Below are 22,301 nucleotides of genomic sequence, written 5' to 3'. Positions count from 1 at the left end.
GCTTTCCAAGGCTGTAACTGGTGCAGGAACTGAGCACAGATTGGAGATGTGATACATGGTGTGTGTGTGTGTGTGTGTGTGTGTGTGTGTGTGTGTGTGTGTCTGCATGAAAGGAAAAGATCAGAACAGCTCAGAGTGTTTCCTGCATGAAGCACATATTTAACACAAACCTGATAAATCTGCAAGCACTGCAGTTTATTTCACAGTTCTCTCTCTGAATGACCTCGACAATGATTTTCTAAGTTCACCTGTGTTGTTTCTGGGCGGTCTCCATCAACGGTGTCGGCGTGTAGTTTGGTGATCAAAGAGTCTGCGGAGGCAATCCTGGATGGAGTAATAGTACAACCTTTATTGAAACAGTCTGAACCAGTGTGGCAGCATCATGGTGTTCCCAAATATCCGGCAAAGTTCAGCCCAGTGTTTTACCAGAGATCCTCCAGAACGATCAGAAGTATCCACACAACTTTCTCTGCCTGTGCGAGTCTGTTCGCCCGCACCTACCTGCTTCTTCTAATTGGTTCACAATCCAACAGGAGAAAGAGGAGCTGATCTGCCTCGACTCCCTCTGGAATATCTCCTCTTCTGTCCGTTACGTAACTCTGATAATGTCAGTCCTTGCAGCTTGCAACCTGAAGTTGACCGGATTGTGTCTCTGTACTGATATGGAAATGTATACGTTAAGTCAGCTCCTGACTCAGTCGCCCTGTATGGATCTCGTCCTCTTGCTGACCTTTAACACACACACAGAGCTGATTAATGACTCCGGGGCTCCCTGGACATGTACGGCCCCCCAACATCCACCACATTCCTTAACTCCTAGAAGCAGAATCAACCTGTCACAATTAAATCATCGCTCAGAGTGTGTAATTGCCCAGATACCTCACTTGTTTACTTATTGCAGGTTTCTCTGCACTGCTGTCTCTTTTGTAATTTATTATTAATCATTATTCCTTGTGGGACACGTAGTCACGGCTGTTACAGAAGTCATTGTGATGATTCACTAAAGAAGGTGATTCTGATTCAAACACGGTGCGTGTGATTCCTTCCTCCAGGTGTCCGTCAATCAAGACTACACAGGAGATGTAAGTCGGGCGGATTCATGGGAGTTGTTGTCTCCATCGTCTCCACTGATGATGAGAATCTACCTGACAGAGGCAGAAACATTCAGCGACTAGGTAAAGTCAAGTTGTTTAACTTCAATCTCTGACGTACCATCGTACAGCCACAGAAAAATGAAATGTTCCCTCGAGTAAACCAGCACATTCTCCTGTCTTAACAACTGAACAAATCGATTACCTATATCCTAAATCACTATGTTACTTCTATAACTTCAGTTAAAAACGTACCTTCATTACGTAACTAACTTACGTTCCATTATTCATGTTAAAGTGTGTTTAAGTTAAAATAACTTGTGACTTCTGGTTTCACTCTGGACGTGACCAGCGGCCTCCTGAGTTAATATCTCGTTCCTCTCTGTGTGGATGTTTTGCTCTTTCTGCTGCTCCTCCACTCGTCTTTCTTTCTTTACAGTTGTGATAATAACAAGGGCCACACCGCATAACAAGAAACATCAATATGGATCATAACAAGCTGATTTCATAGTCGATTTATATGTTTAATTTTCTGGGCTGAAGCAAATTACTGAATTTATCTGGTTCGAACATCCTGGACAATGTAAATACTGAAGGTCTCTTTGTTTTACTACATTGTAAAGCAAAAATGTTAAATGTTATATCTTTAAATGCTTCACTTGCGTTCAAATATCGACAGAACCAACCTAACTTCTGCCCTGCAGGTGATGAGGCTCAACCATCACCTGTCTTCCTCCGTAAAGTTACGTTATTGTCTTAAAATGCAGACAGCTTATTCATTGAACGGGAGCTCGGCTACAGAAGTCACAGGCTGTTCCTGCCAAAAATAATCGCTCATGCACTAATAATAGCACGACGCTCACATGACCGAATCAATCTGCATGTAAATAACAGGCCTGGGTGATTGGAACCTACAATCAGGTGAACAGCAGCTTTTTCCTCCTGTAGCTCTGATTACAGTGTTCAGAGCACCGTGTGTACAGTGCACTGTAAAAACACCAGCGTTACATACAGATCGTTGGTTTAACGTGCGGCAGCGTCAACGTTTTCTGTTTTCTGTTTCAGCCGTAGATTCGACTTCCTTTACGAACTCTTGACTTCTCCTGCAGGTCCACAGGCTGATGTTTAACCATGTGTACGTTATTGTCTGTGAAATTATGACCAGGACGTTTTGCACATAGAGGTTCATGTACACCGACATCCAGAGACATTCCTGGTAACTCAGAAAAAAACAAACTAATGCAGTGAGAGAAGTATAGCGCACCAACTTGTGTCCATCTGACTCCTACATGGTGACTCACAACACCTTAAAATGTGAAAATTAATTGTTGACAGTAGAATAATGGGTGGCATTTTTTGGCATTGCCTTTTTTTTTTTTTTCTTTTGTCCTCCGTCATTGCTCGTGGGCACATTACCCTGGATCTAGATTGCCACCGTTGAACTCACAATACCCTGTCAGACTACGAGTTCATTTGATCTGAACTGACAGGAACGGGAATAAAAGAAAAAAGAGAGTAGGCGTTTCAGAAAGTTCCCCCGCCGTCAGCCGTGTAGCCTTCAGGAGAAATCGAACTGGCTCCTCGCAGAAAAGAACTCCACCGATTCTCCTTCGCTTTATTTTAACAGGTGATTGTCAAGACTTTTTGTTTTTGCTAAATGTTGGTCACACCTTTTTTTGAGCTGAAACATCACTCACACTTTCATCACAAGCCGTTCTGTTGTAGTTCCCTTTTTTTCCCTGGATTGACTAAAGCTAGTTCAGACATACAAACTGGAAATGAATCATATTCAAAGCTCTGAAGTCGCTGCACTGGTTGCATCGTACGTCCTTCAGAACTGGTTTTGAAGTTATTTGACTTCTTTATAGAACTCTATCCGACCTCGCTCCTCTCAGCATCAAAGTTTTTCTATCATTTTATGTTCCAGTTGGATCCCTAACAACCTCCGCTGCTTTTCTTTTGAATGTGTCCTGTGACAGTTCAGGTGAGACTGCCTTCGGTTTCTATGCCCATAAACTTTTTTTTTTATAGCCTTAGATTTAATCATTGGTTTGGCAAAATTTCATCCCTGGTATTTATTTTATGGATTTCTCTTGATCTTTTACATTTCTATTGTTTAATTGTTGGACTTTTTAGTCCTGTATAGTTTTATCTAATGATGTTTGTGTGGCTCAAATGTCCAGCGAGAGAGTTAATTTGGTTATTCACACGTCAAAGGATGCCAAGACGTCTGGATGAAAACTGGACTGCATTTGAATGATTAGTGAACTTTTTTTTTAAACATTTGATCAAACAGCATTTAGCTGATTGTATTTCAAACCATGTGGTCCTCACTACTGCTGAGACATTGTATATTTATTTAGATTTCTTTTGACCTGAAAATGGCCAATGACATGGTTCTGTAACAACAAAGACATCTGGTGACACACTTCCTGTGAAGTCCAAGATTTGTTTTGAAGATGAACGATCTACTAATTTTGAAGTGTAAAAGTTTTTTAATCAGCTGTTAAAATAATCTCCACTTTATGGTATTAATCATCTGCAACACTGAGCACTTCATTTAAATGAATGTAATCACTCCAACAGGTGCTTTCCTTGAGTGCAACACATTTCAGGAACATGCTCGGTAAACACCAATTAGGAGGAAAAATGTGGCGTGCTTGTTGGCCGCAGCACAACCACCTGTTCAGGTAGTTTGTTTACTTCTTCTTATTCAGGTCGGGGTGAGGAGGGCAAGCAGAGCGACGGCTACAAACCACCTCCTCTGCTTCACCTTCATGTAGGCTCAGCAGGTACTCACAGACTTCCAGGGACACGTTGAGTCCATCTCAGATATCTGCGTCCATGTTCTCCTGAGAAGCTGACAGTTTCACTCACAGCTCCACGTGTAGACAGCAGGCATCAGTTTGTCAGCGGTGCGTTCGCTGTCCTCTAAAAAGCCCCGGGTAACTTTTTATTTTGCAGAGCAGGTGTCACTTCTTGACTCAGCTCCATTCGAACACACAAACTCATCACTTACAGCAATGTCACCGGTTTCATAACAAGCCCTTTTTATCCTGAGAGAAACACCAACCTGCAGCGTGTCAGAGCGAAACATTTCTGATTTATTCAGTCTTTCATCGCATCAAGTCGGAGGCTGCTGAGTCTCATCGCTCCTGTTTCTGTCTGTGGGAGACATCAGTCAGCGTGCAGCAGTCTGAACTGGGCCGTGCATCAGCCGAACAAGACTGACGTTCTCAGCTGGAAGGAAATAATGGTCATCTGAAAGTCAACACAGAAGCCAGTTATAAAAAAAAAACCAAACACATTTGAGGGATTTATCTAAACAACCATTTGGTTTCTTTGTGTCTCCTTCACCACAACTGATCATATAGATCTGCCTGTTCCTGTTCCTGCAGAACCAGAACCAGATCAGAACCGTTGATGGATGTAGATGACACGGTCAGTCAAGGTCCACATGACGAGGAAAACACACATCAAAATACAAAAATCCACCAACTCATATTCACATCAGTGTTGTTTAAAGTACCTGCAAGTCAAACTTGAAATATTACTTTGATATGAATTCTACTTGAGATATCTGATATTAAATGTACTGAAGAAGCAACAGTGATTTTATAAGAGTAAAAGTAAATTATTTAAAATGTGTTTATATACTGTATGTTATGGGTCAACATGTCATGGAGGCTGGATATTGTGGATTGGTCTTGTTATGTGAACCAGTGTTTGTTTAAACTGATAGCTGATAAAATCAATTAATTAATAAATGTGCCACTGAAAGTCCAAAGTACAATATTTGCCTTCAAACATGCAGTGGAGTGGATGTTAAAGAGGCTGGAAATACTCAAGTAAAGTACAAGTATCTGTATTTATTTAATGACGTCAGTGTTCATCGTTGACTTGACAGGTTAACAAGTAGTTTGGGAGTTTTGTAAAGTTTGGCAGGAATAATGAGAAAACCCGGAAATTGGACGCTTCAACCTCAGAAATAAAAGTTAAAAAATAAACTTTGTGAAAGTCACAGACGATGACATGAGACAGATTTAAATAAATCAAGACTTTTAGATAAATTATGAGGAGAAACTTTATTTATTTATTTTTTTACAGCAATTCTAAAATGTTTTGTGTCTGTGGCCAATAATGAACACATTATTTTGAAAGTATGAACCGGAAAATGTAATCGTGTTTTAGCTCCTTTGACACAGATTATCGTCATTATTATTTATTTTTTTTAAAGGTGGGTCTGAAGACGAGGCGCACATCCGTCGTGCAGGACATCTGCACATCAACACTTCACATAGTTTCTCCGGTTGAAGATGAAACAATAAACGTGTTCAGGCAAACCGGAGTGAAACCAGCCAATCACTGCTCTCCTGTTCGATTGCGTATTGATCTGGGTCGGAGTCTCCTGTCGCCGCCGGGCTGCTCTCATCCATCAGAACCACACTCAGCAGCACCTGTGTGTGTCCGTGTGTGTGTCCGTGTGTGTGTGTGTGTGTGGATTAAACTTTGAATGAACGGACCTTCGCGGTGAACACTGACTGGACCTCACCGCGCGTGATTATCACCGGATGCGACGCGAGCGAGAGGAGGAATTCAATTAATTGATGAGAGTTTGGCGAAAAAAGTGCAACTCGACTGAACGCGCGGCGCGTCTCTGCTGCTGCTGGACTTCACATGAGAGGGAAATAAAACCCAAGAACCGAATCTGTGACATCTTCATCATGTTTGAAGATGTGAGCGCTGCATCTCCAAAATAAAAAAAAAAGAAAAGGATTAACTCTGAGAGCGCGACGATCAATCCGGATCGATCGACGAGCCTGGTCCACCACAGGTGTCTAAACTGGATCCTACCGCCAGCATCGATTAGCGGATTTGACGGATATCATCACGCACGCACACACACACACACACACACGCTCAAGATCCTTTTACAGGTAAGTTTGGGACATCAGACGATACATTATCTTTCTGTGTGATGATAAACAAGCTGCAGCTCGTTCGGGTTTTTCTTTTTTTTCTTTTTTTTTTTTTTGTTGGTTCGGTGCCAGATGAACAACTGTTGTTCGGATCGGTCCGGACCCGCTGGTGTCCACTCGCATCCCAGCAGTCCGAACAATATCTGCTCTGATATTAAATGTTATGTCTCAGGTTATAAAATAAGTCGAATGAAATGTTTCCCTGTGCAGTGAGGTTTGTCAGCGGCTGCAGCTTCGTCTGATCCGTGTTTCATAAAGTTTTTTTTTTTAATGAATTACTGACAGCTGACCTGCTTTAAATCAGCCGTCTGGAGATAATGTGGCGTCTCCCGCACGCAGTGCTGCGTTCAGGAGAGAGAAGCTTGTGTGACTGTTTCTTAAGAAAAACAAAACAACAGCACAGATTTCTGATCTTTCAATGAGAATATCGACAGTAACTAACGCCTGTTGGAGATGAGCGGAGCTGTTGCATTAATGTAGTGATGACGAGCAGCTCACAGGAAGTGTGTGTGTGTGTGTGTGTGTGTGTGTGCGGGGTCGATGTGATGTACTGGAGCTGTGAAGGGGCTGAGCTCTCACTGTGGACCCCCCGCCGGCCACCCACCATCATCATCATCACCACCACCACCATCATCATCATCATCATCATCATCCCGTTGCGCAGCGTCCGACGCGCGTTCTTGCTGCTCACGGTGGCGCACGCTGTTACGCACGGCGCGCCTTCACAGCATCCCCGTGTTGACCTGCAGAGCGCACTGTAAGCATCATCAGAAGGGATATAAACGCGTGTGTGTGTATTCTTCCTGCACACACACACACACACACACACACACACACACACACACACACACACACACACACACACACACACTGTCGTCTTCAGCTACTGTCAATTTTGCTCCCTACTTTTTCGTCCTTGTCCGCTCCTGCTGGTCTGTCATACCCAATTCTGACTGTCTGTCTGCAAACTGTCTCCCCTCTTCTCTCCCTCCCTCCCTCCCTCCCCTCTACTTGTGTATTTTGTGAGCACAGCCGCAGGCAGGCAGGGCTGGGTCTGTCATTGGGACTCACTAATGAGCCCTCCACTCTGTCTCCCCATGTGGAGGAATGTTTGCACTGGAGAAAGAGTGAGTGAGCGAGCAAAGGGGGAGAGAGGGAGTCACAGAGAAGGAGGGAGGGAGAGAGAGAGAGAGAGAGAGTGAGGAGCCAAGGAGTGGAGCATGAGAGGAGCTGTCGTACCTGCTGCTCTCACTGCTCAAATATTAACAACGGGTTTCTGGGAACCGATGCCGCTGCTCTGGGACAAGCCCAAACTGTGGAGGCAGCCTGGCTCAGTGGTCTGTGGACAGGCAGTCTGCTGCTGCTGCTGCTGCTGGAGGCACAGCTGCATCTAAAGGAGTCCGATGGAGGAGGAGGTCACAGAGCCCGATCCTCAGACAGTGGAGCCCACCGGCATGCCGCCGCCGGGGACGCACTCTGAGGTAAATGGAGACTTGCCAGGCAACCCGTACCTGAGGGACGGGGCTGTGGACGTGATGGAGAGTCCGGCGAGGGAGCCTGTTGTGCTGCAGGATCCTGCTGAGTACAGTGAAAGCCACCAGTATGGGTAAGAATCAGCAGGGGAGAGATGGAGAGAAAGAGAGTCTGTTGCTGCAGGAGGCAGCTGGTAATGCGTGCAGAGAGGTGGCACTTCTGTGAGACGCTCCCGTCTCTTTTCTCAGTTTGACTCCTGTTTGCAGTGAACGTTTGATGGATTGTCTTTGCACCCAGTTGGCTGCGTTTTTTTTTAAAGCATCATGTGTGCCTGTACTGCACAGTCCACAGCACGGGGAAGTCATTTAACCATTCATTGCTCCAACAGAAGGCGTAACTGATCGATAGTGATGATTTTCACCTTGTTATTTCCATTACTGACCCATCGTCACACACACATTTGTTCTGTTGGTGTCACTGTACACACCTTCAGATCAGATGTGGTTGAAAACAGTTGGTAATTGTTCCATCTTCATCATGACTTGCTAAAAGAAACTGCTTTGTTTTCACATTGATGATTTTTTTTTAAAGCATCTGTTTGTGTGTTTGCTGCAGCGGTGTAGAGTATTTTCAAAGGTGTTTGCACAGATCTGTGAGTAGACAGAGTCATCAGACGGCACCAAGCTGCTTCGCTGTATGGAAACGCCACAGGCCGAGTCAATAACGTTTTAGAGCAACTGCAACACCTCCGTTTTGAGTTGATATAAAGTTTATAGATTCAGTACCTGCAGCTTACGATCATTATTATCATCGATTAATCATTTAGTCCAAAGAGCCCAAAGTGACGCCTTTGAGTCGACAATGACAACGAAAAGCAGCAAATCCTCAAACTTAAGAAGCTGGAACCAGACAATGTTTGAGATTTGTGATTAATTTATCCAAAAAAGTCTCGACTGACTAATTGTCGCAGCTCTAATAGATTCTCCACACATCAGGATCTTGGCTATATTTTAACAATGCCGCCGATTTCTGAACTGGTCATTTTTATGACCGGTTGGCTGTTTCCATTTTTTCTCAGACAGCGATGGAAAATGGTAAAAGAAAAAAAGACACACACTCACACTGAAAACTTGCCGCTACATTTCTCTCTGTGGGTGGAAAGTTTTAAAGTATTCTTCTAACGTAGCCACACCTCAGTGTGTGACGTCTTCGCAGGTGTTTTTTTTCATTTTTGCGCTCGCTGTCACATCTCTGAATCCAAACAGAAATGTGAGGCGGCAGAGAGTCGGCGCAGAACGTGTTAACTGCCCCGTGTGATTCAGAGGGGATTTACGTTCAGAGCGAAGCTCACCTTTCCTTTTGGTATGATAGTCCAGCAGTTTGTCAGTGTGATGGGAAGGAATGCCAATTCGTCAGTTTTATGGAAATGGAGTCTTTTTTTTTTCTGTCGCTTGAAGAGGAATTATTGAAACTGCTGGTGTCTTTTCTCAACATAGAGGAGCGATGCATACAGCACTCATACAGATGTCACTGTGCCCTGGTCCTTTTCACACAAACGATTCTTGTGGTTAGAGGTTCTGCTGCCAGTACACCGTGTTCTGCTTGTGTCCCCATCAGTATCGGACCATCGCTGTTGGCTGTTGTGCTGCAGGGTCTGATGTGAGAAATTGCCATCTGGCCTCCTTGTCCTGCAGAAAGCTTTGAATAAAAGCTGCGCTCTCCTCATCAGGTTGCACTCTCCAGGAGCGGAGACCCAGAGCTGAGGTCTGGTTCTGAGCTCTGGCGTGGCCGTTTGATTAGTCATGTCGTAAAGAGAGAGAGAGGGAGAGGCTTGGCACTCGCAGGTCAGAGTGACATGTCAGATTTAAATGCAGAGGAGAAGATCACAGTGTGTGGTTTACTGTCGGACTACGCTTTCTTCTCAGGATCATTTCATGATTATAATGCAGTATTTCAAAAGGAGACGCAGCCTGTTTGTCTAATAAGGTGCAAAATATCAAGTGTTTAGTCTGTGAGATGGTGATGGTGTCTTAGCGATAAACAAAGAGCTGCAACTAATGATTCCTTATTGATTGATACGCTGATTAATTGTTTTGACATCTTCAGATTCCTCCTTTTGTCCGACCAACAGTTTAAAACCCAAAGACTCTTCATTCAGGATCATATTTGACAAAGAAAAGCAGCAAATCTTTACATTTAAGTAACCAGAGTAAGAAATGATTGACTTCTTGCTTGAAAATAAACGATTATACAATCATCAAAATAGTAACTTTCCATCCACTAATTGATCAAACGACTAACTGCAGCAGCTACGCAGACGATTTATCAGCTGTTTAATCGATAGAAAACATTGACAGGACTGATAATCAATCCATTGTTTAAGAAATTAACGAAGACAACACACACACCTCTCTCTGGATGCTTTGACGTGAGAGTTATTTGCTTTTTACAGTTTTGTTTGATTTTGACTGAGTTTGAACAACACCTCCACGTTAACATGTGACTCTCGTCAGTGATGTCTGATTGGACACAAGAAGAGGAATGATTTCATTGGCTCTCCTCATCGGCGCTCTGAGGACACGCAGCTTTTTAGTGGTCACAGCTTAATTGCGGCTCAGTGCTTCCTCCTTCAGGGTCAAAGTGTTTTGATTAGTCATGTCATCTTTGTCTTATCCTTGAAGTGTCGGTACAGGTAGTGCTTTTCCTGCAAGGCATGCACACGACTTCAGTGTAGGTGGGTTTATTTATGTCTCGGCTGTAATTGGGTTCAGTTTCACCGTGACCCAGTCTTAACAACACCGAAAAGACTGAAAAGCGGCTTTAATGACGCAGTAATCGCTCGTCAACTGTCGGTCTACCTCAGAATAGTTTTACTGCGTTTGAGTGGAAACGCACTTTCAGAAGAAAAACTTATATTTGCTCTGAAGTTCACCAGTTTCTAATAGGAGGCGTCCTTGGAAAATCCATTTGAACTGTACGTTCACACCACGTTAAACATCGTTAGTGGTTCTTGACTAATTGCACATCATCGTCATCATAATCATCATCATCATCATAATTTCATCACCCATCATCGAATCCGGTGATAAACGCAGCCACCCTCTGTGTATAATGTTTGGGTCTTTAGTTACGTTAATGGTTTCTGCACGCTGCCCACTGAATTTAGAGCTTTTAATCAAGGAGCATTAATCGTGTTCAAACATGTTGAGACGCCGATCAGTTAATTAGATCATCACGATCGATATCATGCAGAAAGTTTTCTGCTGTTACTCTTCGGGCTGAGTAACCTGTACTCTCCTGTCACCTCTTCTCAGGTACATGTTGTTAAATGTCAAAGATATCAGTTGTTCCTTTTTTGTGTGTCTGATTACTGAAATGAATTGACATCATTCTGACCAGCTTTCGGAAATTAATAGACTTTGATAATGTGATCATGCAACTGGCAACCAGTATAGAAACTGGCATCAAGTACTTGGCCTTCAGTTTCCATCAGCAGCTATTAAAGACGTTGAAAATAGGGACAGAAAACAGAAAAAGTCCCTCGAAAAACAGCTACATGTTTAATATTCGACTAAGCTTTACACTTCATCTGTACATCCTTCATTCAACCATCAGATAAAAACATTTAAACATTATTACACGTCACGTTTTCATTATTATGCTCATTCATTAAGTATAATTACGTATTAATCATAATTATAAAGTGACTAAAAGTGGCAACCGTATTTGAATTTCTGCAACAAAAACTGGTTCTTGGTTTATCACCTGGAAACCAAGTCCCGGGAATCAGACTGTAATAAAATACGTTTTTAAGCAGCGCGTCTGAATAAACTCCACAGGTCCAATCACAGCTAGTGCCGCCGTGAGCGTCCTTGAGCCTTTACACCAGAATCTGACTTTACCCGCTCCCTGAAAGTTACTCTGGATAACCACATTAGCTAATGGCCTGAACCTGACGTAACATTTGATTGACTGCCCTGTGAAACCACGGCAGGTTTATTCTGCTTTCAGTGTTTCATGTGAAGTTTTTTTTAAACATTATTGAGATGTTCTGTCTGCCTGGATGCAACAGCACCACTAAAATAGTCAACCCGGGTCAGGCCTCCATTCTTAGATAGACTTCTGTACAACCGTTTAAAGGTAAAGAGTGAAGCTGAAACAATTAGTTGATTAATTGATCAGTGAACAGTCTTTTCCCCATAATTTTATATCATTTTAAAATGGAATTAATGCGTGTAAATACATCTGCTTTTCTGATCTGGGAAGCTGTGATCAGCACTTTTTCTCCGTTTTATGTTACCAGATAACATAAACAGTCGATCAATCAAATAATTGATCCACAGTGATACAGACAGGGATGGTGATCGCAGCTCTGTTGTCAGGCGGAAAAATGATCTTGATCGTATCCTTAAAGAACCAGGGATGTAGAACTCATCAAAGCAGCTCGCTCAGTAAAATACTGAGGTGATTTTATCTCTGAGTCATTTCTACGGCTCATTTTTATCGGCTATTCAATCTGACTATTAAATCCCAGAATCCTCGGCTCTTCTTCTGTTGAACTGATACACCAGTGTGCAGAGAACAGAGATCAGATGAGGAGAAAAAAGAAGAGGGAAAAACGTTGGATGTGGTCCTGGTCGAGGCGGTGGTGATTACTTCCTGATTTAAGTGATTACTGTATGTTGCTCTGCTCCTGAAGGGCAAATTAGCTTGTTCAGCTGAGACCCTGATCAATTTAATCAAGTGTAATGATGCTGAGGGATGTGAGCAGCTCTGTTCAACGCTGTCTTCCTGAAGGGGTTGGAGATCAGTTGTTTCACTGTTTCAGCACATTATCTCACAGCTCGTCTGCTGCATTAAAAACATGATATCCTTGTGACTTACACTGCAGTAAAACCCGACGTCTTGTTAAGATGCCACGCTCGCTCTATGGATGCTCTTATAGGCACAACTAGGTCTTTGTTTGCCCGGGCTCCTCTCCAGCTGTTCGGAAAGGTCAAGTACGTCAATACGTGTAATTGGTGTTGTTCGGTGTTACAGAAAGTGTTCTTGTGTCAGGGACTCTAAGAAGTCGGCTCATCTTTGCGAAGCGGCGCGCAGCTGTCAAAGCAAATCGTTACACAGTTCTGTTGAATTGATGCAGAAAGCTCTGCTCTTTGGGGGAGCGTTCAAAAGAACCTGTGCAGCAGCAGCCAGAGTCGTGCCGGGAGGCATCGACTTTCTTGGCGGCATATCGACGCATTTCCAAACAAGGTGTACGATAAGACAATGCCATCAGTTGATCTAGTTTGATGTCCTGTTTGGAGGACCAACATGTTTCTTTCTGCGTCCAGCCTCTCTCACGCTCCACACGCAGCTGAGACGCAACTCTGTTCGCAAGTTTTTCCTTCTAACGAGGAGAGACGAGTGACTGAAGGAGTCTTTAACAAGCAGCGTTTACTTCAGCAGGCAAAAAATCAAAGTTGACGCTTGGTGTCATACATTCAGTGTCTGCCATCTTGACTCTCTCTCTCAGCGAGTATCTGCTGTACAACCCTAGTGGTATAAAGCAGAAGACATATGTGATGCTTCATTCAGTCCATTAGTGGAGTACACACTAAGATTTGCTTTTGTCTGGTGGCACCAGGTTGGCATGATTTCCAGTGTCGTTCCTTCAGGCAGCAGGTTGAAAGAGTCTGTTGATGAAGCTGAAGCTCTTCAGCCTGTCCAGAGTCAGAGACATTGTCCATGACAGCCAGCAGTTTTGCCAGCATCCTGTCCTCCACCACCTCCTCCAGGGTGACGAGCTTGGAGCGGACAATAGATCCTGCCATCTTGATGAGTTTATTCAGTCTGTTGGCGTCCTTCGCTTTGTTGCCTGCACCTCAGGACACAACAGCGAAGAAGACGGTGCTCGCAACAACAGACTGACTGATAAAAGGTGCACAGTCTTTTACATTTTAAGGCATTTATCCGACGCTTTTGTTCAAAGCTACTTATATTAATTCATACATCAGGAGCAGTTTCCGGGTTCAGTATCTTACCCAAGGACACTTCAGCATGCAGACCTGGGGAATCAAACCAGCAACCTACCCCTGAGCCACAGCCGCCCCTCCTGAGAGGGGCCAGTCGTCACACCTGAGAGGTTTGAACCGGCACGTTTGATTTTGGTTTGATGGATAATGAGTAGTTTTTAAAGTCCGCTCTCACTTGAGAGAACTGTCACCACAAAGTCCATTTAGCCTAGAACAGCCACAAAATAAGGAGACCATCAAGTTTGTTTTCTTCAGCTTGTCTCAGTGTTGCTCAACATCGTTTAGCTCCTCGTTGCTGAACACGTCCGTCCTCCGCTCAGCGCTGGTTAGCACGAGCTTTTAGCTGGATAAGCAGATTACTTAAGGATGCAGAGACAAAGTGACAGAAACGAGAGAGGACTGACAATGTTGCACAAAGCACACACTTCTGCTGCTGCTGAGGCAAAGTGCTATTTTTCCACGTTTCCTTCCATTCTCAGCTTTTCAAAGTAATTACAGATTTCCAGAAACTCAGTTATTCTGCACTGAATGCAGCCCAGTCCTGATGGATTTACTGTAATGACATGTATGTAAATTCTGTCCCTGCACAGTAAATCCTTCTGACCAACAAACGCAGGATAGTTTACACCTTCGCCAAACAGCTGACTTCAGACATTGTGTGTATATAACCGCTATATGGTCTGGCCGGTAACAGAACAGACAAGAGCGATGATTGTAATATTCATAATGACAGCAGAGAGATGACTGAATAATTGATGAATCAAAAAATGAAAGAGAGAAAAAAAAAAAAGCCTGACATTACATGCAGGGAAGCTGGTCATAAAAAGGCTTGAGGCGTCGGTGCAGACGTCTTAATATTCATGCTTATTAAACTGACAAACAAGAAAGATGCAGGGGAGCTTTTTTTCAATTTGTGAGGTAACAGATGGCCGACAGCTTTTAACTAGTGAAACATGATCATTGGTTGGTGCCGGACTTGGAGGTAAAAAGCCTTTTAAAAAGGGGATAATGGGAGCACGAAAAATTAAAGATATATTTTACCATTTATTGGACAGATATTCTAATATAATATACTTTTGCTGCCAAGAATCTTTTTTTTTCTTTGTCTTTCTTGTGCCTTTTTATTGATAGAACTGCTGAAGATGTGAGAGGAGAGAGGGAACCCCTGAACACCAGACGGACCGCTGCAAGAAAAGTTAGAAAACATAAAATCTGGTTGATCGTGGATATTATTTTTACCCATTCTGTAAACATGTGTGGCACTTGTGTCGTTTCTGTTCAGATCTCATTATTCACTCTGCTGTTTTGCAAGAGAGCGTCATTGTTCGGTCGCATTACAACTGAACTGTGTCGATAACAAACATTATGCAATCGACTAATTCCGTCACTGCATTGATACGGAATCTCATACGTGCACTTCACATTGCAACTTAGACATTTTCCACCTCTCTTAGTTGCCAGGTTGTGAAAAATCCCTCATCTGGTTTGTATCCTCCTCCAGACTGACCTTTAATGTTGATCTTGATGGTTTATTAGACCGTGACTTACTAACATTTACAACATGAAGAATGACTTAAATCATCTTAATTTCGGAAGGCCTCGTATCTGCAGTTATAAGGAATGTTGCAAAGTGGCAAAACCGTCCACAGAAGAGGTCGTAATGAGTTTGTGTTCCCTTCTTCCCTTTATCTTTTAATTGCAAAAAACAAAACAAAAAACAGAACACCAGAATGATGCTGTGAGCTGACGTACGTTTATCCTGCGGGACGAGTTTGAGCGAGCTAAACAGATAAAACAAGCGGAGGGTTTTTTTTTTGTTTTTTTTCTGTTATCTGTCTGTGCAAATAAAAAGAGGCTTCCTCCTGATAAAGCATGAATAACACTGATGAAACATTCACTGCAACAAGAACAACCTCGTTACATTAAGTGTGCAGTATAAGCAGTACGACCAGCGCAGCAATGATTCACCTGATCGATTCATAATGTAAATGTATGAACTAGCAACACGAGTTGGACTCATTCGCCTCAACAGAGCTCGCGTTTGTGAAATTGTGAAGCAACCTTGAACAGCAGGCCGCACGTGTCACGCTGAGGAATACACTGAATGTTCATCGAGTTTTAGACGCGATGCTGCTGAAAACTCAAAGAGCAGAACTGCTGCTCGTCTTCCAAACAGAGCGCGCGTCGTCGTTGGATGTGTGTTAAAGGTTTGTGTTATCGAAGCCGCAGAAACGTGTTGTAAAGTTCAACTGATAAAGAGAAAAAAAACCATGGAGAAGCCCAGAGCTCTCTGGGTGTAATGTTTCAGCCCATTCTGAACTCCTCATTCTGTCTGAAAAGCGTCTCCTCCAGGTGCTCATCGAGACGAAATCCAATTAGAGAGACGGAAGTCGGCGCCCAAATCTCTCTGCTCTCTGTGCTCTTATTTTCCCCCTGTGCCCTTGGGCTTCGATTTATTGAATAATTAATTGCCTCGCTCACATTTGCACATACAGTACACACACACACACACACACACACACACACACACACACACACACCACATTTACCTCTAGTTATATGAGCTCTCCTCACTGTGTGACTTCCCATTTAGCGAATGAGTTCTGCTTCATTTATCGATCTCGTTTTGGCGGTGCCCCTCGGACCTGAATTTGTTTCAGCTTCACTGGTATCACAAATGGTCACATCAGCTCCTCGCTGCTGATTATGGCTTTACATTTCGTTTTTTTAAAAATTTTTTTTTTACTTTGGTTGGGTTGAAAAGAGGATTTATGCACCTCTCACGTTACCTCTCATTATGTTATTCTTGATAAGTGGCTAATTTGAATGCCTGACAACAGTGATGAGCCATGTGTAATGTGTGGAGCTTTTAATTTGTGCTCAGAATGAATTTTCCCCCCTCAAAAAAACAAACCCCAAGAGAGAAATCTGTTCAGCGCCTCTCTTCCCTTCACTTGTGTCTAAACGTGTCCTTGTGTTGTCTCTCAGGGAGGAGAACATGCCGTTCCACCATGTGACGGCAGGCCTGCTCTACAAGGGGAACTACCTGAGCCGCTCGCTGTCGGACAGCGACAGCGACGTGCTGGCCAGCATCTCCGTGGAGGAGCTTGACGGTAAGACTTCTCCGTAAACCGTCTGGCTGCCGTCCTGCCGTACGCTTAATGTGCTTTTAAAGTGATTTGGCTGCTGCCGCCGGCCTTTCTACCCCATAATCATTGGCACCATTTCACGACAAATGAAGGTGAGCAGATGATTATATCGAAACATGGAGGCTACTGGAGGTTGTTACTGTAATCTGACACATTGATTCAGTAGCATTTCAGCGTAAATGATATCCAGAACTCATGTTGAAAGTCTGTTACAGATGCCTTCCCTCACTCTCTCCCTCGGTTTTAGTTTACTTCTCAACTGTCCTATCAGATTAAAACTGGTTTTGAAACATGTCGTGTGGTAAAAGGAAACAAATATCATTGGAGGAACAGACAAAACGCTGGAGAGCGCTCAGTCTCGTCCTTTTACTCTTTTCTTTACCTCTATAACTTCATCGTCTTTGCCTCCTCCATCACTGCCATTGTTTTCTTTTGCAGTGTAAAGTCTCCACTGTAACTCCAGGTGTTCCATTGTTACCTGCGGATGGCAACCACAGGAAAAACAATGTCTCTTCCTGTTCAGGTTGTGTAACATGCTCCCTTTTGTGCCCATAATTCGACCTTCACTGTTGGAGCTGCCGTTATTATTCTATGGACATCAAGATGTGCAATCAGGATTTACCTCAAAATAAGAAATTAAAGCACAGAAGTTGTCTGTTGCTGGTTTAAAGTGGCTACAAGGAACGTTTAAATGTTTATGAACCAGTCTTGTAAATCGTCTGATGGTTATAAATGACCTGTAACAGCAGAGGAGACCATCAGATATTATTATATAGTGATTGTTAATGCCTGTGTTTCAGTATTTGTTGAAATCCCAAACACTCACAGTGTCTCTGTCGTGGTGGTCTGGAAGGAATAATAAAGTACGTGTCTTTGCTCTGTGTTTTCAGTCGTAGCCAAATTTCAGTCAATTTATTTTCAGAAGCGATGCTTGGGTCAGCTTCAACTGAGCAATAAAAAAAAAAAACAACAAAGCTGGACTAGAATGGTTGCAAATGGAATATAGTTGTGCATATAAATGATTAGAACTCTCTGCAGCTTTATGTTTAGTTGCCCTTCATGCCAGCTGGAGGGGGACGCAGAGCCAAAGCTAAGAGAAACCGTTAGCGGCACTTAAAGAACAACGTTGGCTGCAGTGGAAAAGGGGGGAAAAAAAAAAAAGACACGGAGGATTTCGATGGTCTTTGACTGTACAGCATGTAAACAAAGATAATGACGCAGAGGACAACAGGAGACCCACGGCCCGTCACGTGATCTGAGTGCAGATCAGACGGTCACACAGTTGGAGCCACTGCACAGAAATGAATATTTTCTGGCATCGAGCCTGTTGCACACTGCAGAATCACAAACCATATGGAGCTTCGTTTTTCAGACAACATTTCAGGCTGCTTAACGGGCCTCAAATGAGATAGTATATCCCAGAGGGCTAATAGAGAGACTTGTGACGGGTTTTTGTTTTAAAGATCCAAGTCAGTTTAATAGTCGGCAGTGCTTCAAAGACAAAACGATGCCACGAAACCTCCAGCTTCCGCCTCACCTGAGCCAACAGAGCACAGCGCTGCACTATTCTCCTGGTACCTTATCTCACCAGGAGCATTCACGTCTGCTGGCTTCTGCCTCTGGCTTCATGTCTGTAGCAGCGGCTGTTTATGAACCTTTTGTTTTGGAGTCTGTCTGAGAGTAATCACCTGGGCCTGTAGAACACAAGCCTGATCAATTACAGCCCGACGAAACCAGCAGCGGCAGCAGCGGCAGCAGCCTCTCAGCTGGCACACAAACTCAGCTCCTCCGGATCTCCAAAATATTAATCCATCGACGCAACATTAAGCTGCCGCCTGGAAAATTGGCTGCAGAGCTCACGGTAATAGCCAGATACTCTGTCAGGGTCCCGTTTTAATATGTATGGAGATATCTGCAGCGTATGAAATACTCATTCCTGTTCCAGGGCGCTGATGTTGTTTGGAGAATAAGAAACGGCTCGTGTGTAGAGGGTCTTCACGAGGTCAACTAAACACTGTGAAAGTGGAACCTGTCACCTGTATAATTACTACGAGTGTTTACTACATGCTGTCTGCTGAGCGACGGTATCACAGCAGATCAGGATGTTTCCACTCTCTGTAGTTCATCTGAGATCTGAGTGGGAGAAATTACTCATTCATAACATCCATTCTTGTTATGAAGTGCTTGTCACCGAGGCACTTCACCTCATAAAAAAAAAATAATAATCTCACCCGTTTTCGGAGTGTCATAAATTAGTCACACTGAAGTGCACAGATGTCACACATCCACATCCTGCTGAAATGTTGATGTCCCTCAAGTGTAAATCTCCCTTGAGTTACTTTATATACATATCCTGAAAAAAAAACCCCCTTATCTTAAAGTGAAACTCTCACCAAAATGCAACTTTTTTTCGTGAATGTATACGAGTCAAACTGTATTTTTGTTTTTGGGTCAAGTTCATTTTCTCAGTGCAAGGGGCACGCTAGCATCAAAATCTCTGTTTTTAAAACAGTAAGAATACTCGACACTTTGCTCGTAGTATCACGAGGGTCTCTACACATGAACACCAGCAGTGAGAATGTTGTTTGTGTACACAGAGTTTACTGAAAAGAAAGTTTTTCTAACAGCTCACATTAGCAGTAGCTTGTTCCGCTCCCAGTCGTCCTGCCAGTGGAGAAGTGTCGATTTCTTAATGTGACGTAACCTGGAGGACAGTTAAGGTGGAACTACTATCCACGCGATGTCTCACGTGACTTTTCTGGCTTTTGATTTTAGTATTGTTTCTTATATGAGGCTCCTTCTTCAACTTTAAGGTCAATATTGTTTCTCACTAATGACAAAACAACAAATTATCTGTGCATTTATCTGGAAATAAGCTTTAGGAGCGTTCCACTTTCCTCATTTGACTCATATACATTCACAAAAAAAGCCTACGTTGCATTTTGGTGAGAGTTTCACTTTAACTTAAGATCTTGTCCTCTATTGCTCAAATTCAGACGTTGATATTGGACGTGAACGCTGCAGAGTGTAGACGTATTAATGCTGAAGAGAAGGACGCAGGTGTATTATCACACCAAAACTGAAAACATCGCTCTCTCAAAGTGAGATAAGCCGGAGCAAAGGAATGATTCCACACAAACTGCAGCTTTTTAAATCTCAGACTCAACGTTCAACAAGGTTTTTATGTGCCTAGAAAGAAGAGCTGCAAAGAAAATAAAGAGTCTTGGTTGCACAAAAAATACATTTGAAGACGTCACTTTGGACAATATATATATATACACAATATATTATATTTAATATTCGTCAGCTTAATCATCATTAGATGCAGCTCTCCCTGGAACAAGCTATCCAGGAAACAGATATTTGGATGTAAACTGGAATCTGTCACCAAACTATTTCCATTGTTTTTCTCTAACTGACATCGCAGCGTATTTTAAATGGGTATGTGGCACGTTTCCCAAACATACGTAGTGATTATGACATAAATCTGCAAAAACATGAACTGAAAACTGAGTAAAAACTGGCGATTATGCTCAGTGGTGTGACAGTTTTGTGCCGAATAGAGTAAGTGGGTGGTATATTTCCAGTCTGTACACACCAGGTTTACATCAGACACTGTTAGAAGTTACCTGACTCGTTTCTCTCTCAAGCTTCATTAAGAGCTCCTGTACTCCTCCTCCTCCTCCTCCTCCTCCTCCTCCTCCTCCTCCTCCTCCTCCTCCTCCTCCTCCTCCCGGTTCAGCTTACACAGCCTCCACATTCTGCACATTCAACACTTCTGCTTCACAATATTTAAAGAAGCAATTTACTGTATTTGTCCCAGGCCATTAGAAAAAGCTTGCAGCAGCCGGCCGAGCTGTCACACTCGTAGCGGTGTGGAATCAGTCAGCTGGAGTGTTTTTTGTAAACGTCTCGTGTCTCAGGAGGAGCTGCTGTTGCCTGCAGGGATTTATAAAGAGAACAACTGGCGCTCAAATAGGATGTCAACATAATTACGCCATCGACTAAAGACATCCATCCCTTTTGATGACCTCAATATCGTGTTTGTCATGTGTGTTTATATAAGAATGTCACCAACATGATGACAAATAAACAGCAGGTTTTTACCTTAAACTGACCTTTTAAAAGACTTAACCGTAAAAATGCATTTGTCCATGTGTTGTTTGCTTCACACACACACACAAAGATGAGTTGAAACTTGCAATGTGACATCAGCATCCTTCCGTTTCACACCAGTGCGACTAGCTGAGTAGTGCATCATCTCCACAGCGATGAGTGTACGTCGAATCTAACTGTCTAAGTTATTTGCTACCGTGATGAAACGGCAAAAACAAAAGGTGTGTGTGGCTGAGTGACTGAAAGAGCGCAAACGTTGGGGTGTGAAACGCAGCATCAGCCGCGATGAGTCGAGCTGAGACGGGCGGGTTCACTCCTGCAGCGCTCTGAAATCTTTTTTTTTGTTGCAGCTCTTTGGCCTGAACCGGGCTTTACGTAAAGCAAATGGGTGTTAATTTCGATGACCAGAGGATTGTGCAAGGTCAAATTTTATTTTTGTAACCTAAAATCGCAGCCATACTCCCTCAGTGGGCTTTACAGTCTGTACAGGGAGCGACATCCTCTGTCTTTACACCCTCAATTCGAGAAAGGAAGTCTTCCCAGGAAAAAAAACCAAAACGTAAGAAACCTCAGGAGGAGCCACCGGACAGAGATCCCTCTCTGGACGGACAGACATGCAGTAGATGCTGAACATACAGTTCAGACCAACTCGATCAATACATGGCTGAAGCATCGCCAAGTGGTGCCTGAGCCCAAAGATAATACACTTGGGATTTGGAAAGACAGCCCACTGTTCTACTATTACACTCATATAACACCTGTCGGACTCATTATGGACAGTTTAAAATCAAATTATCAAAATTGTTAAAAGGCAGGAAGATATAAGATATTTTTTATTCCTCACATTCGTCTTCATTTTCGAGATTTCCGGTGCCCACATTACCCACGATGTCACACTGAGCGACATCACTGGAGGCAGTTCCTCAGATGACATGCGTCCACAAAAGGCTTCATACTACTTTTGTTTCACTCCTCGCGGTGCCTGTAGAGTTGAGTATGTCATTTCAGCAGGAAGGGAGACTTAAATGTGTTCTGTTCGGTCTCTTCGCCAACACAGGACTGTTTTTTTTGTTTTTTTGTTTTTTTCAAATGTCACTTGAAGGATGTTGGGCAGGTATTTAATTCTTTGAAACATTCACAAGACGTTCCACTGAACATACAAATTCCAGCGAATGTGCGAACACACGCGTACGCACCACCTACCGAGCCCGGCTGCAGATCGGAGCGTCTGATCCGATCCGGTCAGAAGCCAGAACCCGGAGCTCCGCTGTCACTCGTCTGAAGACTCGCTCTGAAGATTTAGTCTGAGCTTTCACACCCGAGTGTCAGTTAGAATTAATCTAGCGGCTCCATCTTCACACTCAGCGACGACATCCCCCGTTCAGTCTGAAAGTAATGAGCTAAATTTATAACGATGGCCGAAGTGTTCGCGTCTTCACCACCACAGCTGTCAATCATTCACCTCGGTGTGTAACACAG

At 43.3% G+C, this 22,301-nt stretch overlaps 1 protein-coding gene across 4 annotated transcripts in view; it reads left to right on the top strand.

Moving 5' to 3' along the window:
* The first annotated feature begins 4,494 nt into the window (after positions 1–4,494).
* caln1 (calneuron 1) overlaps positions 4,495–22,301 on the top strand; it is a 61,035-nt gene continuing 43,228 nt past the window's right edge. The window contains exons 1-4 of one of the 4 annotated variants that reach the window (XM_037086624.1): positions 4,495–4,532; positions 5,329–6,028; positions 6,627–6,827; positions 16,546–16,670. In XM_037086624.1, coding sequence (XP_036942519.1) covers positions 16,556–16,670 — 115 coding nt within the window. In that variant the 5' untranslated portion in view covers positions 4,495–4,532; positions 5,329–6,028; positions 6,627–6,827; positions 16,546–16,555. Of the gene's footprint in view, positions 4,533–5,328; positions 6,029–6,626; positions 6,828–7,281; positions 7,677–16,545; positions 16,671–22,301 lie in introns of those variants that run through there. The other 3 variants (XM_037086617.1, XR_005072536.1, XM_037086609.1) reach the window with 3 other exon arrangements.

This window comes from Acanthopagrus latus, chromosome 2 (assembly GCF_904848185.1).
Source record: "Acanthopagrus latus isolate v.2019 chromosome 2, fAcaLat1.1, whole genome shotgun sequence".
NCBI classification, from domain to species: domain Eukaryota; kingdom Metazoa; phylum Chordata; class Actinopteri; order Spariformes; family Sparidae; genus Acanthopagrus; species Acanthopagrus latus.
Note: the sequence above shows the minus strand (reverse complement) of the source record. Positions and strands in the feature narration are given on the sequence as shown.